The following is a 19228-nucleotide window of genomic DNA, read 5'->3' as shown; positions in this document are numbered from 1 at the left end:
AAAAGAGAAAGGTTTCTGAATCTGTCCTTGATTCAAAATTCATATCCATTGTGCTTGGTATTACACATCCTATGCAGTTCAGTACTGTGAATGAATTTATGGCCATATCCCCAGTTAAACTTCCGATGGGGAAATAAGTAAATAAGTAATGCAGAAAAAAAGTACTGTGTCACTGAAAATGACCTCCTGTTTGAACAGTGTTATCTCATAATCTGTCTAGGGAAAGTGAGCATTTTGCATTTGATAAGCTTTTGGACTGTGGATCAAATTAAATATAACAATTAGAGTTACATTAACAATTCAACCAGTGAGCATAAAGAAAAATGAAAATAAAGTGGCATTTATTTTCAAACGTATACACTAGCAAGTTACCAAAATAACTTTTAAAATTTAGTGCTGTCGTGTAGCATTCCAAAGAAATTTTATTCTGTACTTGAGAAATAACTAAATATTATATTGATGGTGTTTATGATACTATAACTATGTTATTGGGCTTATTTCAAGATTTGCATTTAATGTTTAAGCAATTTTAACTGCTGGATTTTCAAACTTTTGGGATTCTGCTTTTATATTATTATTAATACTAATACTACTAATAATAATCAATGTTTTTAATTACAAGGGGACAGCAACTTACCAAATACTCTGGATCCAAACTGCAGTACATAATAATGTTTGTACTCTTCTTCATTCCTGTAATGATATGTAAATATGCTTCATCTTCATAGCTGAACAGAAATCTATTAACTAATATTTTTTAGTAAAAATTTTGTTTCACTTTAAGTATAGTAGCTTCTTGAAGAGTCCCCAAAAGATCCCCCAAAGTATCCATTTCATTCATATATTCTATTCCATCATCCAGTCTATATTGTTGACTTTTCAATTTTATTTCATAGGAGTATGACTGGAAAAACTACCAGACAAGTAGACTGAGTGTATCTGAACTGCAGATGCTGGCTAGCATGAGGAGGCAACAAAATGAAGAATTAAGGGATACAGAGATCTCTCATGGGCTAAGCGCATCACAGATAGACAACTGCAATGTTAGCATAAGTACAAGCAGTGATGATACAGCAACCTGGAATTCTTGTTTCCCACCAGTAAGTCTAATCCTACAGTGTTTTCTGTAAAATTCTTTGAGTGTTTACACAGTTCCTATCAATTCTGAGGTTCAGGGGTCTTGAATATAATATTTCTTGGAGTATCTTTGCAATTTAAGTTATCATTACCAAGCATTTTTTAGAACTCGACAAGTAAAACACACAAACAAAACATGCACTTCCTGCAGCTTCTATAGGACCACCATGGAAAAGGAGCAAATCTATTTATTATATGTATTCTTTCCTACAATCCTGAATAATCATGTAGGCGTTAGAGCTTGTCACAATAGCATCTGACAACCTGCAGGTGTGTGTGATATAGTACTTAAAAATAGTTTCAAAATGAATGAAACCCATATATACCAGTCAGCAATTGCATTATAGTATGAGTAATGGAAAATAATTGCTTCTTAGAATGATAAAGGCTCATTACTGAACAGCTAACTGTTTAAGGGACTGAAGCAGGAGAATAGTGGAAAGAAGCTGCAGTAGTTCTGAACACTTAGTGTGATCCTTCTGTATTTTACAGCTTGTATCGTTACTTGTCCTGGCACAAAATGGTGCAAAATCACACACCTTCACTATGTGACAGAGCACTGTTATATGAAGCAGGGGTGTATTTGTTGTAGACTACTGAGAGTATTGATTGTATGAAATCATAGAATAGCATTCCAGCAACTATATGAAGGTATTTGCAGGCGCTGCTGTAAAACTAGATAACCTCATACTCCATTTATATTACAGCAACATAGTTCTTATTTTATTATAGGTGAAACAATAATAAGCAATGAATATGGTTTAAGTAAAGCACATAACTCTCAGAGGCAGGTCCCATGTGAGAAGAGTAAATGCTGCTGTGTTGCCTCAATATAAATTATTGTAGGGTAAATGCTCTGAAATGCTCTGAAATGTCAGCTGCAAATTATCTCCAGGGACCTATAGGGCCCAATAGAGGCCTGTAGTAGCAATCTTTCATAATGAATGACCAACGTAGCATTGGAACTTTGTGGTGCACTGGTAAATGAAGGATTCAAATGAGAAGAGTTGTATTGATAACTGGGTAATTATACTAAGAAAAATTTGGTTTACAGAGTAATATTTTGCAGGCCAGAAGAAAATTAATAGTTGGCTTTAACTATTTGAGATATGTCGACATTGTGCATTTAGTTGATATTGTCATACTTCTGATGCATTTACTTAGTGCTCACTATGTAGAATCAAATGGTATATGTCTGCAAGACTAGACAAATGGAACTCAATTAAGTAAAGAGAATAGCAGTCTTATTAACTTTGGACTAGCTTAATTATAAGGAAGTTGATAAGAATATTTAGGCAAGTCAGTTTTGGCTAATACAAATTACATGACTGAAACAAAATGATCTTTTAAAATGAAATGTACTGCTCCAGTATTTAGTGAAGCCCAATGTGGTTGCAACAACAGTTCTTTAATGTCACTGCCTTGATCAGTTTCTGTATATTTCAGACTAATAACGTTAGTTAAAAAAAGTGTTCAGATAAAAGAGTTTAGTCATTTAAATTGTAATTTGATGTAGCTATGTTTTTTTGTTGTCTTACAAAAAGCTATAAATCTGTCAGGTAATTTCATATAGTTATTTTCAGAGAATCTCCACACTTAGCATTCACATGTACAGTAAATGTGTTATTGTATGCATAGGTAGTCTACGTAACTGAGAGATCAAAATACAGCCTATCCAGTGTGATTAGAGCACGTTCAAAGGTTGTTGCTCCTGTATTTCAGTCTTCCACCATGCAGGATGCTGCTGTAAGATCTAAAATGAGTAAAGTCGTCATTTCTTCAGCTTCCAGTTTTTACTCAGAGGTGTTTCTTAGATATGTTAAGATACTTAAATGTACAAGAAAAGCAAATTTGTTTTTATGTCCACTGATTTTTACTATTACCATCATACAAGTTGACTTGAGAGAATTTGGAAATGACCAGTCCCAAAATGACATGCGCAAACTGGAGAAAAGTTTGTATGTGACTGTAGCAATCTTGTTTTTGCAAATGATTTTAGCTGTACGAAAAAGAAATAGAAGTAATCCTCATGTAGTAGCTTAAGAAATTAAGGACAGTTTGAAATTCTTGTCATGATTAACCTTTCATGCTTACATGTGTTTTAAGATAGTATCTTTTTGATTATTTAAATCAGTGATATCTACTCTGCTTTATCTTATGGACTTCAAAGATAAGAAGATAAATAAGGAGTTTTTTTATTCTAAATTTTTATTCATTTTATATAACCTTTTTGTCCCTTGTTGGAATCTATGGCAACAGCACCACCAGACGGCAGATTTTTGTGTATCTTTCATTTTGAAATACATATGATGTTTTGTAAGGCAGTGCAGGATATAATCATGTTAGACAGTGAACATACATATAAAAGTAATATTTTATATATAAAACACATTTTAGTAAATTTATTTTTTCCATCACTTGCCACTGTTAGTGTGATTTCCAGATTCATTGAAAATTTTGCACTTATTACTGACTAATGAATCTCAGAAACCCTTCTGAAGTAAAGGCAGATAGATCAATCATACTGTTAAGCTGCAGTTAGAACAGATGAACAGATGTCCTTAAAAACTATAAAACTGATATACTAAAACTGTATTTTACAACCTATGATAGTTTACCAAAAACTGAGTATATGCTGTCAGGAGAAATTGTTGAAATGCAAGTTGTTTAGCAGCTGCTGTAAACTATGACAGCCAGAAAGGAATAAAATAGCTTTGAATATTGTACATTATCCAGCTATAAATATAAACAGCTTCTTTTTTAAAAAAATGATTTTATTTCATAGGAGAGCTGTAAATCCTTACAAAAAGTGGGGGGGGCACAGCACAAAGTTCCAAATTTATAATGTATATTTGTAGGACTAAATATTTTAAAATACAGTATTTGACGGTGTCTTACCCAAATGTTTTTCAAGGTTTGTAAAGTTAAACACTATCTTTACCACAATATGAAAGACAGTTCTGTATATTGCAGAGTATAATGTTAATTTATCTACACATATACTTATTATCCAAGGAATGTTGCAAAGCTTAGTAAATAATTCTACTTTAATGCCTCGCTCTGTTCTAAAGATCCAGTAAGACCTTCCTGCCCTGCCAGGGAAATGGCATATTCAGCTTCTTGGCTAGCTGTTTCCAGACAACTTAGATATAACACAAGAATTTTGGAGCAAGAGCACATATAAGAGAATTTAGGATATCTTCTTGCATATGCTCCCTGATTCTCAGTCAGAACTGCAAAGGAAAATGAAGATTCTCCTGGACTGTTCATTGATGAATCCTAGAGATTGCAGTAGTGTAGTGCTCTATTATCAGACTCCAAAATGTGCTCACCACTAAGACCTGTCTTTCAAGTAAGGAGTACTCATAGAGCAGTAAGTTTACCTGTTCTCCAAGCAACTTCCTAAATATAAATTCAATCTAATCAAGTTTGACCTGAAAAACCTGTGAGATTTCCAGGTTCACGCCTAATTTGGGGAAGGTCTTCTGACCTCCATTGTGATGATTCAAGAAAGAAAGCCACTTAAGACAAAAATGTTCTGGCAGAAGTGAAGTCTGACAGACAAGAGGAGTGATATTTAAACCCAGAATTATTCCAGCTGAGAGCTCAGTTTGACAACCCCTGGAGGGATCTATTCACATCAAGTCAAATTGCAAAACTAAGGCAGACTATTCTTTACTATGAAATGAGACTAAAAATTATTTAGACAGATATTCTGGTTCATAGACTGACTAATTCACTTTCTGTCTCATCCTCAGTCTTCTACTAGCCATCATGTGGGAATTGCACTATCCACGACCAGGCAGTGACTCATATTTGGCAGTAATTAGGATGTCATTCATCCTGAGCATATATTTTACAACATCCCTCCTGACTTCCTGAAACCATGTGAATGTACTGATTTTTTTATTGATTTCTGTAAAAATATAGTTCCTTTCATAATACTTAGTATTTATTTTTAGCCATTGCATGTACTAATTCATACAAGTATTTTTAAATTGTGCTTATGTTTTCACTTATTTCTGCAATTGCTTCAGTGGTTTGTATAGAGCTGTTTTTGATGTGTGGGATAATGTGAGGGGGTCCTCTATGGAAGCATATATATTGAGACAAAATATATTTCTGAATTTTAGAATTCTTGAATTTTTATGAGTTTATGAATATTGGTGTTTATGGCAAATAGCTGTTTTAGTGCCATAAATACCAAATAATGTAATTTCAAACTTTTAGATGCACATTCTTACAATAAGCAGGTAAGATTTGAAGTTTTTTTTTGAAAATAATCATGCTTTTTTATGAATATTCTTACAGTCCGCTGTTAGTAATCCGTGAACAGCTTAATCCAGGTTTCAAATCAGCAGTTCTATTAAGAAGCATGTGTGCTTCAGCAGCCTTCATATGGGACCACTAACATTCCCCCTAGTGCTTCTGAGAAGAGAAGAGCCATGCCTGCCAGCCCTATCAGCTCTGGCTCAGGGGTGTGTAGCCTTAAGAATGGTTGGTTGTGCACAGGTACAATGAAGTGTCCCTGCACCATGCTTCCTGTATATGTACAACCCAGACTTGCCTAACAGACAAGTCTGCCACCCTTCCCTCTCTGTTTCTTGACTCTGTCTGACACTCTCACAGACAGTAGAGAAATGACTGTGTGGTCGACTCCTTAATTCATATGTATTTCCACCCAGACAAGAATCATCTGTTAACTTTGCACAGTTAGGATCCGAATATCCCTTTTAAATTTCACAGATAAGATGAAAGACTGTAAAATTCCAATATCAGAAGCTTCAAATGTGTATCCTCATAAAGGATCTCTTACATACTTTTGAACATTCTGAAAGTATATTTGCAAAGTTATTTTCTCATTGTTATTTTTTATTTTCCATAGCCCGTCAGTCAGGAGCATCACTATCAGAAAGAAATGAGCCCACTTTCTCATTCCAACCCACGGTAAGACTCCATGTATAGCCCAGGCAGTAAGAATTAAGGTGGAGTGCTCTGAATGCTAAATGTGACTTTCTTTGATTTAATCTCTTTTCAGTTGCAGCCTCCTCTCAGAGGGCTTTACTATTGCTCTTTTTAGTCATTGACTACAGGTTGCAGTATGTCTACATTGTCCCAGAATGCAGAGCTGGATTCTGCATGGTTTGGAAGTACCTCCGTGTATTTAAAGTAGCCAGCACAGACCTGGCTCCTAAACCTGCTTTGATGTGTGGTTCAGCAAATCTTCTTCAACTGACATATATACACACTCTCACCTGTTTCTTTCTCCCTCTCTCTGTCTCTCTGCTTTGAAGGCTCTGAAGTAAAATTCTGCATGTGACTCTAGATGTCAGGGAATCCATTTGTTACAAAAAATTGTAACGTTCCTTAATTAAACAGGACTTTTCAATAGATAACCCAGTCAGGAGAGGGTGCTATGTTGTAACACTGTGGGATAGTTCAGACGAATCCTGCCTACAATGTATTTTGACTGTCAAGTTCTTTGTCTTATCTGTTTTGTTTGGAGTCAGCACCAAAATCCCTGTGACATTATCGTAAGATAAGATAGGGATTTGAAGACGAGAGGAGAGGGTGGCTAAAAAGAAGTGATCAAAGTTGAGACGACCAAAATTAATTGTTCTATTTTAGAACTGCCTTGTATCTGTGAAACCCCAGCATCACTTTGCCAATTTTTTAACAGCCTGAACAGGAGGCGTACTTATTTCAAAAAGTAGTCCTGCTTCACTTTCAGTTGTTGTGATTAACATGGATTTTGCATGTCCAGATTTTAGTTGGACAATGCATGGATGTTGGGAGGAATATGAGGAGAGGACATTTCAGATACGACCATGAAAGAGTTTGCTTGATTTTTTTTCAGGATATCAACAGTGTGAAACTTTATGATCATGCACTGCAAGTCAGTTGTGCAGCATAATATGTATTTCTCCTCACATAGATGTTTTCAGTCACTTGTTTCACTTCCATCCACATTTTTATTATCTTCTTGTTAGATTTTGTGGAGTGAACAATATGAAACTTGCTGTGCAAGTTCACCCAGATGTGTCAGTTATTGCAGCATATGTTTCTTGGTGCACATAGTATATTACTGGAGTTAAAGTGCAATCCTGGATTCCTGTTCCATTTCATATGTAAATCTACGTGCTGATGTCAGTCTAGAAAACCTCTCTAACTTGGGTGTTACTTATCAGAGGATCTGTCTCTATCCTAATTGTTAAAATGGATGAAGTGGATGGAGACACTTGACTATAGTCCACAGATTAAGATACCAGGTACCTTGTGACTGACAATTTGTCGAGAACTCTATTCCAGAAGTGATTTCATAATTTTGGTGATATTAGAATAGCCTGTATTTTAGTACAAGCTGTGTTTTTTGTCTGCTTTTTACCCATAGGTTGGTTGAGTCGGGTTTTTTACTTTTATGCATGTGTTAAAGCAATTTTATACTCAGTACATTTTATATACTGAAAAAAAGAATAAACACCATTATCTGTAAAAATAAAGCATTTCAGCATATTAAGTTAATATGGTCAACAATGAAAACTTGCATTTCCATATAATAAAATCTAAAACAAAATAATATAATAATATTTATATTAATATAATAAAATAATATTTAATCCAATACACGCACGAGACTTAAATTTCTGTAGAAGTCATTTTCGAGAAATGTGGGCAAAGTATTCGTAAAATACCTGAATACTTGCAAGTGCTTCATAAATTCAGTAGCCCTTGTGAACTGCCAGAAAAGTATTATTGGGCTGTAAATACAGAAGATGACAAAATTATGAGGTCAGTTTGCATCATGATATTAAACTGGAGAAGATATGATTGGAATACCATCATTCAGATCGTTACCTTTCATTTATAATGGAAAACTGGGTAAAGTTTTCCATATAGGGTGTGTACGTAGATGAGAGAGAGAGAAAATAAATGGCAAGTCTGTAACTTAGTTCCTGAGCTTTTTTTTAAAAGCCAATTTTAATAGGTAATGTACAGGCAAGTAAAAAATATCTCTATCTTTGTGAGGCCTACTGTAGCTACGTAGAGGAACACACAGGACAATATTTGAAAAATTGGTATATTCTATGTAGATCAATGGGTAGAAATACCATGGTATGAAGACATTTAAATGATGCACTTACTGAAACAAGTTTGTTTTTAAAAGTGATAAAGAATTCGACAGGTCTGACATAACTGTAAAAAGCGTATTAGTGATATTTTCTGGGAAATGAAAAGAGAGCAATGTGGTAGCTATTGTCCAGTAAATGTAGCTTCTGTCCATAATAAGATAAAAGAACAAGCCAAGAAAGAAAGCACCTGTGAAGATAATGGAAATGCAGTCAATAAAAAGACCCAGCTAGACTCGTTTTCCATTGGTTCCACTGGGTAAAGGTCATAAGTCTGCCAAGAATATTGCTACTGCAGTACAAATCACCCCCGCATCATGCTGCTTTGCAAGGCACAGAACCAGTTAATGAAAGGAGACAGGCTGACTGCAGAGGCTACAGAGCCAGATGAGCAAGAAGATGCAGTGTTTCAAGCCTTAGCTATGCAGTTCCCACAGGCTGACTAGCTGTATGGTCCTAGCTGAACTTCAGAATTGCTCTTTTCCCTCCAAATAGGAGTCTAATTATCTTTGTTACTTCTTCCTCCAGGGCAGGGGCTGCAAGCTGCTATGTACTCTGCATTTACTTAGTAAGCATTTAAGCAGCGTTGTCCTTCAAAATATTTGTGTGTTATAGAAAGTTTGGAAGTTTCATTAAAGGAAATGCTGAAAGAAAATTAATATTGAAAAGGAATTTCAGTCATACTGAACTGCAAAATGTGGAACTATTCTATAAAAAAGATCACTTGAGCCTAATTTTGTGAATACATTTTCTGAACTACAGATGCTCTTCAGAAAATTTATTTCTGATAAAAGCTGATTTTCCATCTTGAGAGATTTTTTTTTTTAAGATGAAATCTTCTTTATAAGCATTGCCTCACCAGCTCCTCAGCTGGCATCCTACTCAACTCTTCCCACTCTACCAAATTAAATTTGTTCCTCTGAAGTTCAAACAGCTGTTCCCCAGAAACCACGCTACGGTAGGTCATAAATATTTCAGTACTTCATTGGGTATCCTTTCACAGGAATTATATTTTACTTCAGTAATTTCATATAAAATGTACATAGGCAAATTTTCAGTTAGGTTTCACCCAGACATTTGATTTTACATGTTAAAAAAAAAATGTATTCCCATAGTGAATTGTGGGCACAAAGATATGACGATAGTAAATATCTACCTAATTTGGACTATGTCCAAGAATGTAAGAATAGCACGTACAGCACAGGCTTCATTTTATGAGAAAGTATATTTGTCAGTGGTCTCAAACCAAAGAATGAGTGATCAAGATATGTTTCATTCATAAATGATTTTTTTTTGTTAATCTGAAGTTTAATTTGTTGTTCATATTATTGGCTGGCGGGTTTCATATGTTAACGGCTCTAAAATCAACAGCCTCCCCAAATTGCTCTATATACGTGGAGCTGATGGGTTTTCCAAAGGTGGCTGGAATCTGCAGAAGTTAATTAGTATATCAGTCAATGAAAAGTGATATTTTGAACTACAGTCTGTACCTCTGCTGTGGGCTTGGTCAGGGCTGCCTTCACAGAATTACCAGGAGTAAATAGGACTGTAGTCCCTTACCATCTCCAGCCCAGAGCTGGACTGCTGGAAGCTCACACCTGCTTGGCTGGTATGTGAAAGTGTGTGTATGCATCTGAATATAGTGTACGCACCCATTCAGCCCTATGTGTTGGAGCTGGGCTCGCTGTAGGACCTGCTGGGTGATCATGATTCCCTGTTAATACTGAGAGTGCATCTGCAGCTGATGATGTAGATTGTCAGCCCTGAAATCCCAGCAAGAAATTGAAGAAGCTATGTGGTGTCATTTGCCAAGTTCCCAATTTACCCTTTCCACTATCTTGTTACAGTTGCTCTGCAGTCGTAGGATTCAGTACCACTGTCAAACCAGTCCAGTAGCTGACTCATAAAATAAGCTCAATTTATCTTCTCCATACATGCAAGTCAGTTGCTTCTTCCATGAAATTTTTGTGTTTAAATTAGTTTCCATCAGTGGTTTTGTTACAAATAAAAAAGAAACCTCTTAAAGCTAAGGAACATACTAGGTCCCTAAAATTTTAAGGAAAAACAGTATTATAAAGTGTTTATTAAAATTGCTAAATGGAAATAGATGATGCAAGTCAGGCTCACTTTTTGTCTAGATTTATGTTTTATCTATAAAAAGTGTCACACTACTGTGGTTTAAATCCCTCGTAGCTTTGCCACTGGTGGATGTGATATAAAGTTAATTGTATCTATAAGAGGCTGATAAGGGCCTACAGTCATCGACAAATGATTAATAGTCACCTCACCTCACATTGGCTTGGTACAAGCTAACTTAAGCAAGCTGTCTTGTTACTGTAACCTACATATGTTACATTAGACTGATCGGGATGTCATCATTCTTCCTTTGTCTACAATCTGAAAGAAAAAGGAAAAAACAACTAATGAAGTTTTCTTCCCTTTTTTGGTAAAGATATGTCTCCAATGGAAATAGTTCATATAACAAAAAACGAACAAGCAATGGTTGCCTTTTGTAATTGCATTCTATTGTTTAACATTACAATAAATGTTATAGATTTGAAATTGATCATCATAAAATAAATGTTTCATTGACTTGCAGATAAACATGTTTGAAGAGGACAATAACTTTAAGTATCTCAAAAAAGTTGTAGATGTTGCCATAAGAAAAAAAATAAAAACAGAACCCATATTCTTAGTTACTACTTTACGAAACACTGTGATTTCCTTATTTTTGTAATGACATGGATGCGCAGTATACATGTCATAATGAATGACAATTTCATGATAATGAATCATGAAATGGATAAGCATGTTTCTTTAGCTAAATACATTTTTAACTTATTTTCAAACTTGATAGCTGGTAAAATTCTAGTAAATTAGTTAAATGTAACTGACAGTTCTTTATATGCATAACTCTTTGACCACTCTCTATTAATTTTAGGAAGTAAATGAGTCTTTACACTTTCTTTAAAATTTTCTGGTACCAGTCCTTTTCATAACCTATTGTTGCCATAAATATTGCCATGATAATGGCACCTGACATTTACATAAAGTATTGATGATGTCAGCACAAATCCACAAACCTTGCAAACACTTATGTACAAATATTAAAGGTATGTTCAGTTTTGAGACTACCATTCAAGTGTTCTCATCCATCCCAGATAGAAACTACACATGCCAGTAGCTGATGCATATCATTGCACCTCTCAGAGATTCAGAAAGATTAAACTCACCTATAAAATGTTGCAGTAGGAGAAAGATTGTAGTTATAACATTTCTTTGCGCTCAGCCAGAATTTGTCTAGCATGCATGCTGTAAAATTCAGATGCAAAACATCTTTGTCTCCTGTACTTCCAGGCAAGGGCTTAAATAGGAGAATAACTTAAAGTTGAGAAGGAAATTTAAAGAATGAGTTTTGCAAACAAAGAAGCATATTTATTTTTATGATTCATTAGAAGATCAAAGTCATACAACTCCATTACTTCTGCAAAACAGACAATATTACATTATGAAGTATTACAAAATTACATAACAGTTGTCAAAATAAGTGAACAAAAGCAATGTATCACAAAAGGTACTTTGTCATTGTACTTGTTCACTTACTTTACTCATAACACAATATAGAGTAATTTACAATAGGTCTCCCAGTTGTTAATCTGAATCAGCAAAGTGCTGCTGCATTTGTCAGGTTATAATATGCATGAAAAAGAACATGACAATAGAAGCAAATGACACAGGAAACATCTAATTGAAAAGGTTAAATTTTTTAATCATGGTGGTAAAAAGCTTAGCTTCAGAAAGATTATTGAGAACCAGGTGGCTAACACATAAAAGCTTGTTAAAATAATCCAGAAATGGCTTTCTCTTGTATGGAAATCTGAAAACATAAAAAGTGGCAGCATATACACTAAGGGACTGGACATGGCAAATGCTCCTAGTCATGCTTTTGAGTCTATGTTAATATAAAGTAGTTTGTCTGTTGTACTTGTAGATTCAGGAGTTATTGAGAACATTTTTATTGTTCCACACTTTTTCTGAATATTTCTGAGCCGTTGAAAGTGAGTGTTCTAACTATGCTTATATGCAGAGATGAAGAAAAGACCAAAAAAAGTCAACTATTCCCTACTATTGTTCCTAGCTTCTCAAGTAAAACCAAAGTAATAACAAACGAACACTGTGCTATTTTCATTCTGTCGAGAATTGGCCATCTGCAGACCACAGGTATTTTTCCAGCAAATGGTTACCTTCACAGTGGGAGATGAGAAGGTTTGTTAAGAGATTCAATTGTAAGACTTCTCTGGGATTTTTTTATTTATTTTTTTTAAGAACCTACCAAAGCAAATTAGAAACTCACATACTGACTTAACAGCTACTCTGGGACAGTTATCTGCATAGGGAAGGCTGTGGAATCAGGATCTCCATTTCTATGGAATCAGTCTTTGTAACATGCAGGCTCGTCAGAAATGATTATATGTGTGAAATCTTTTTCATAATTCACAATATGCAATAGAAGCTTGTACTGTACAGAGAAGCAGTAGGCTCTAGGACACTGCAGGAGTGATAAGTGTGAAAGCCTCCTCTTTTAACATAAGCCATAGTCCCTGAGTGGGACTCTGAGGTTGTCCATGATAATAAGAGTAAGAACGCTGTGACCCCAACCGTCCATGTTGTTATCCCTCCTAACACTCAAGATAATGGGTGTTAAAGCCACTTCTGTGCAAAAATATCAGTCATTGTCCTGAAGAATATGAGAAAGGAAAACAGCCAAAGAACAACAACAACAGAAAAAGAGTTTAATAGCAACAATTGTTAGTGTTCCTAGTGGAGCAGTCTCTCAGCTCCTTAGAGACTCTGAGAAAGATGTATCTGGCCCTCTGGTCTCCCTTTATGGCCTCAAAATCTGATTAATCTGAGGAGCTGAGAATCAAGGCCTTTATCCTATTCTTACGCCAGCACATAGTCTTATGCATGGGGTCAGCATCTCCTCTGCTATATGCTGATGCTATATCCTTCAGTCCTATCCTATTTCTCCATCCCCCTTTAAAAGTAGAGTTATAAATACTCTTCTTTTACAGCAGGTGCTTCTTTTCTCAATAAAAGGAATATGCTTGTATATGTGCCTCAAGACTAGTACTGTAGAAAAAAATACAGGAAAATATGGGGCTGCGTACATCAGATTAGACTTGGTTCATGTCTCGTGTGGTCATCACGCATGTTAATGGACATGATGTGTTACAGCAGCAAAAATAACATTGAACAGATGTATTATAGGGCCTTCAATGTCCCCAGTACATCATTAAAAAATGCAAAGGACCTAGCTGTATTCACATTCTTGAAAGAGAGTGGTTACTGAATACTCAAAGGTGAGGAGTACTCTAAACTGCAATAACATTGACACAGGGATTTGTCCAGAAACCTCTGTCTGCACTATAAATGTCAGTACAGAATAGCGGGGTACTGCAAATGGCACTTTTTACCAAATGTATATCCTTACAATGTTGTTCCTTTGCATCTTCATGACACTTGGATGAATAAAGATATTAAGAGAATGGTATATGGCCCCATAGCATTTTTTGCTAGGCAAATTTCAGTCAGTCTTCCCTGAATGAAGTGTCAGTGCTTACATAAGGTGAGACTAGAGATTTTATATTTATTGCTGCCCATAGAAAACAAATCAGCTGGTTCATATCTGTAGAAGCCTGTGTTCATGTGACACTACTGCTTGGAAGAGTGTATTGATAAACTTTTCGTATCAAAGGAGCCAACTGTTTTAGCCTTTCCCAGGACGTAACACATGCTGTCTGTTCGTGTACGGACTAGTCATGCCTTGTTCCTGGCAGGATGTCTGAAAGAGATCTTTCTTTTTTTCTTAAAAAGCAAAACTGCCTGGGTTTCCAAGGGCACAAATGCCCACATCTCCCTTCCCTGCCATCCCGGTATCACTTGTGCAATTGCTTTGATCCATCATGCAGAGTGTTGGTTTTGATTCCTTTATGTGATTTTGCTGTTGTTAGCAAAACTTGATGTTTTTGAAGAATTAGACCGAGATACCATACCTCTCACTTTTGGTAATGATCAAATTTCTAGCTTAATGCTTTACCATTCAAGGTATTAATATACCAGAAGGTCAGCATTTCTTAGCATATTTTTTTTCACTTTCTTGAAAAAGAAAGATAATTTTCACAGAATAGGAACATCACCTTTAACAAGTTTGATAATATTAAAGTTAGTGTTCTCTTGAGTCATGTTCTCTCTATTGGTTTTTAAAAGCCCTCTGGCTCCATCTCATCCATTAAAAATTAAATGGGATGCAGTCTACATCCAGGACGCACAGAACAGTAAAGTGCCATTAGTGGCTGGCTGTGGAGGAAAGGAATTATTTTAATTGCGACAAGACTCGTTAGGTTCTAAGTTCAGGTGTTTCCTGAATAACAAAACATTAAAACATGATGTTTAAAATGCATGGTTTATTTAATTGTTAAAAATATGTGGAAGAAGAAGCAAATCCTTCCTAACAGATGCTTCATTAAATGTGGAAATCCAGTTGATTCACTGATCAATGAATATCTGATGTACTTTATTAGAATTCACTTGTTTAAGATTAGCTTCGTATACAGGAATTTTAACACACCTTCACAAATTCATTACTTCCAATTTATACAGCTGGTCTTCTGATAACTGAATCAAAGTGAGCAAAGAAGAAAGGGCCAGTATTTTATTTAAATTAGATGATAAAACAGTGGTTTTCTCTATTAGTGTCATTTATATTGCTATTGAACATCAAGACTATAATCTAGCCAGCAAGTAAACATGGTGATGAACTAGAGGTTTAGCCTTTAAGTAAATTACATTTAACAATTTAGATTGTGGTTTGTTTGTTTGTTAAAGTCTCTTTGTCTCCATTGGAAGTATAGTGTTTGGCAGGCTAGATTTGCTGAAGTGGTTTGGGGACAGGGAATAGTCATTCTGTAAATACACTCACAATTTTCTAAAACTTAGTGGTAGCAAAAAACAAGTTCCAGTAAGGCATACAGTAAATGAAGATATTATGTATTAGGGATGGAATGAATCTGTCACTTTGACGGATTGTGAGGCAAAGAACAGATTAACAGATTACTCATAGTCAAAATGTAGCTCAGTGTGAAAAATGTGCAGGAAATGATAAGTGTTGGTTTGTGCTGATTTAATGATATTTTGAAACTACAATAACACTCCAGGAGAATAATACAATGTAGCACATCTTGCATTTTTTAATCATCAACGTATTGCTGGATTGACCTTAAATCCTTCTGATATTTCTTCTTAAAATGTAGTTTTCAGTTCATGTAAAGTCATACAGACATGTATATTTATGTAGTTTTTCAAATTTTTATTAAAATCTGTACTCAAAAATCTTTGATACATATGTATAATATACTCTGTATTCCTTTGGTAGTATATCTTGATTTTCTGTATACTCACTGAGTTTTGCATTGTAGAAATACTGTTCTACTCATGTGGAGCTAAGTGACACTGAAGAGTGATTTATAAAATAATATTGAATGTTGCTTGGTTTATGGCATATTTGTTTAAGAACTTGTAAGAATGTTCACAACTGAAATTATTTAAAGCATTTTATTTGCAATAATGGACAATTTAAGGCTAAGACGATTTCACAATTATTACAGATACATAGTGGTATGACCTGAGATTTGATTTCCTTTTTTATTTTTAAATCGTAAGATTGCATATAACACAAGCAAATCTTATTGTTAACAGCCTTCAGAAGTCTTTGCTTTACTACAGAAACTAATATTGAAGGCTTTATTTCTATGGAAATGTTTCTATTTTTAAAAAATGTCATTACACATGCATACATAATATATTACAAAGCAGAATCCAAATAACTGTTTATTAAGTAAACTGATTTAAATTAATGAAGTTACACATATCCATGAAGTTCAGCAGATATGTAAAAAATTGAAAATTCAGATCTGCTAATGTATAGGAGCCTAAAAATTAATGGATGCTCCAAAACCAATGTAGCAGGGAATGGGTGAGGGGTTAGGTCACAAAGCTAGGTGACTTTGTATTGATTTATGTAAGTATTAAGTTGGTCTCTCACTACCTCTTTTAAATAGATACAAATAAAAATCCAAACAAAGTGGGAAAAAATAGGTCTTCATCCTACTTGAATATAGTATTTAATTTATATGAACCATACTTTAGATATGAGCTCATACTTTGCTTTCAGTGGATCATAGTAAGCTATTATTTACTTGGAGCACAAGATGTCAAGAATTGGTCCTTTTTTCCTTAAAATATTTTTGTACTCTTGATTTATACATTAGCATTCTCTGGCCCTCAACGGAGTTAATCAAATTATTCACTGTAAAAAATAATTTTGAGGCAAATGTGCTTCTCTTATTATCACTCAGACATGAGCCAGTTCTCCTCTAGTATTCATAAAAATTTACTAAGTAGTTCATGCAGCTAAATACCATCTTTTGTGTTCTTTATTGATTGTACTCTTCAGATGCTTAATAATCTCTCAATTTGATGTGTTCTTAATAATACAAAACTGATGTTACTTTTTCATTCCCTGGTTTGATGTAATTTTGCACTTGCCTTGCATTTTTTAAGTGTACTGCTAGGTTGACCTAATAATATGAGTATTCCTTTCAATTCCTATATAAACTATTAGACAAAGCTGTTGTACTGAAACTCTGAAGCATTTTAATTTTGTTAATAATATGGATTAAATGATCTCATTGATTTAAATAATACAAATTAAATATGATCCCAAAGAAAAGTGGTAAAGTATGCTATCTCAATTCACAGAAATGTTAAAAATCTTTATACTTAAGAAATTTGCCATTTTCTCATTCCATCTAGTAGGATAGCCTAAAAAGCAACTTTTAAAATAGGAGTATCAAAGGTGTTCAACAAGATTTAAATCAAAGCCCTGATTCTTCATTTTTCTGTTGATGGTATTATTGCTCATGGCAATAGTTCTGATATGGTATTACCATTGGTTGAATCTTTGTTTAAGTACTGCTTTAAAAAGCATCACTAATTTTCTCAACAGATTTTACTGATGGATGCCATTTTCTGCAAAATTTACTATTCTGTCATAAAACTAAAAATTGTGTTCATAAATCCAAAAGATTTATTCTGTTTTCCATCACAGCTCAGCTATCATGTGATCTTTCAAAATATGACACTTATTTTCTGATTTTTTTTTTATGAAAAGACCAAGGCATAACGTATGTTCTATTATATTTTGATATGAAGAATTGCATCCAGAAAAATTAAGAATCTCAGTGCCAGCATTAAAGATGCTTGCCACTTTGAATGTGTGTGGAATCTTTCTGTTCCAAGCCTTCATACAAAAAAAGTCACAATGTCAAATGACAGTACTTAGCATTCAGCATTGTTATCAGAAAAGCTCTAGATGGTTTATTGCGTGTTGATTGTATTGATTATAGCCTGAGGCATTGATAGCATAAATAGAGTATCATTCATTAGTCAGAGTGCTTGATTAGCTTTTCTGTTTTAAGGTGATAAACTAGCTTCTTGAAGAAGTTCATCCCAGAAATGTTCTTTATTCAGTCAAAGTAAAAACACAACAAATGGGAACACAGGCCACAGTCTGCATTTCTCAAATGTTAATTGCTGGTTGTCTCCATGCTGTGCTCTCTACTTTTAGGCATGGTCTACAAATTTTCTCTGATTTTTTTTTTCAAATTACTGTATACACTCTGTCCCACACACAAATATGCTTTAGGTGCTTCCTAAAAGCATCTGCAGATTTCATTGTGAAAAATTCTGTCTTGACTGCGAGACTACGTCATCTATCAGAATTATGATCATAAACTCATGTTTCAGAGGTTTATCAATCAACTATAAATATTTACTCTCTGCTGCAACTTGACCAAGAAGATTTCAGCACACATAAGCTTTCTTTTTTTAAATTTTAAATTTTACAAAGGATTGTCTTAGACATTGCTAACTGACATGTGGAAGTGATAAACCAGTTTTTAATATATATTGTGTAAAACCTTAAAAGTAATATTATGTCAGTAATGGATTCCTAATATTGCACTGTTTTATTTACTTTTCTTGGTGGTTAAAGCTATTCATTTTTCTTGGACAGTGAGGGGAAAAAACATGAACTGATTCCAGACTATTTCAATAGGAAATAAACTTACCATGCACCTCCTGTGCCTCAGTCATAAATACATACACCTCTACCTCCCTTTAGAACCATCAAAATCCCTAGCTGTTACACTCACACCTGCTAGAGCAAATAATAGTTCTTCAACTGAGCCAGGTGCATCTTAATGAATATAAAAATGAAACTGAACAACTTCTGTACAGCAGAATTAACTCAGTTGAATAAAAAAAAAGGGACAAAATCATACAAATAATCACAAATCATCCCATCTTTGATTTCTCAGACTTATCTTTCAGGAAGACTTTGCAGAGATGAGACTTCAAACTGAAATTCATAAATTTCCTGAGTAATAAGAACCGAGAATTTAAGAGAGATACTGGTTTGATGGCACATGATTACCACCCTCCCTCCATGTTCTGTAAATGAGTTATCTTTCTTTTCCCTTGGAAATAATTGCCTTATTGTCTTTCCTTCCTTCATACTAACATCCTCTCTGCTCTCCAGGTACAAACTCGTTTTTTTTTTTTTTTAGAAATGATCTGATACTTATTTTTTATGAAAAACATGGATCTGTAAACTCTTCTGTTTTGTGCCAGACCTGTAGAACTTCATGTATGCTCTAAAGCTTCTTTACTTTTCTAACACTTGTTAGTCTGACTGAGTTAATTCTCTTTACCAGCAAGCACCGTCTTTCCTCTGTCCTTGCACAACCGTAGCTTCAGCAGTCTTCCTAGCAGAAATACTTTAGTCCTTCTCTGTGTCTCAAACATCACTGTCTTTAAGTTGTAATGAACTGGGAAGAAAGGGT

General features: G+C 34.6%; 1 protein-coding gene across 6 annotated transcripts in view; it reads left to right on the top strand.

The window, feature by feature from the left end:
• CFAP20DC (CFAP20 domain containing) overlaps positions 1-19228 on the top strand; it is a 70207-nt gene that overhangs the window by 39609 nt on the left and 11370 nt on the right. For 4 of the 6 annotated variants that reach the window (XM_040568958.1, XM_040568957.1, XM_040568955.1 and 1 more), the window contains 2 exons: positions 897-1100; positions 6023-6084. In XM_040568958.1, the coding sequence (XP_040424892.1) occupies positions 897-1100; positions 6023-6084 (266 nt within the window). Of the gene's footprint in view, positions 1-896; positions 1101-6022; positions 6085-6175; positions 7627-19228 lie in introns of those variants that run through there. The other 2 variants (XM_040568959.1, XM_040568960.1) reach the window with 2 other exon arrangements.

This window comes from Cygnus olor, chromosome 10 (assembly GCF_009769625.2).
Source record: "Cygnus olor isolate bCygOlo1 chromosome 10, bCygOlo1.pri.v2, whole genome shotgun sequence".
NCBI lineage: Eukaryota > Metazoa > Chordata > Aves > Anseriformes > Anatidae > Cygnus > Cygnus olor.
The sequence above is the reverse complement of the archived record's forward strand: the minus strand, read 5'-3'. Positions and strand labels throughout refer to the sequence as shown.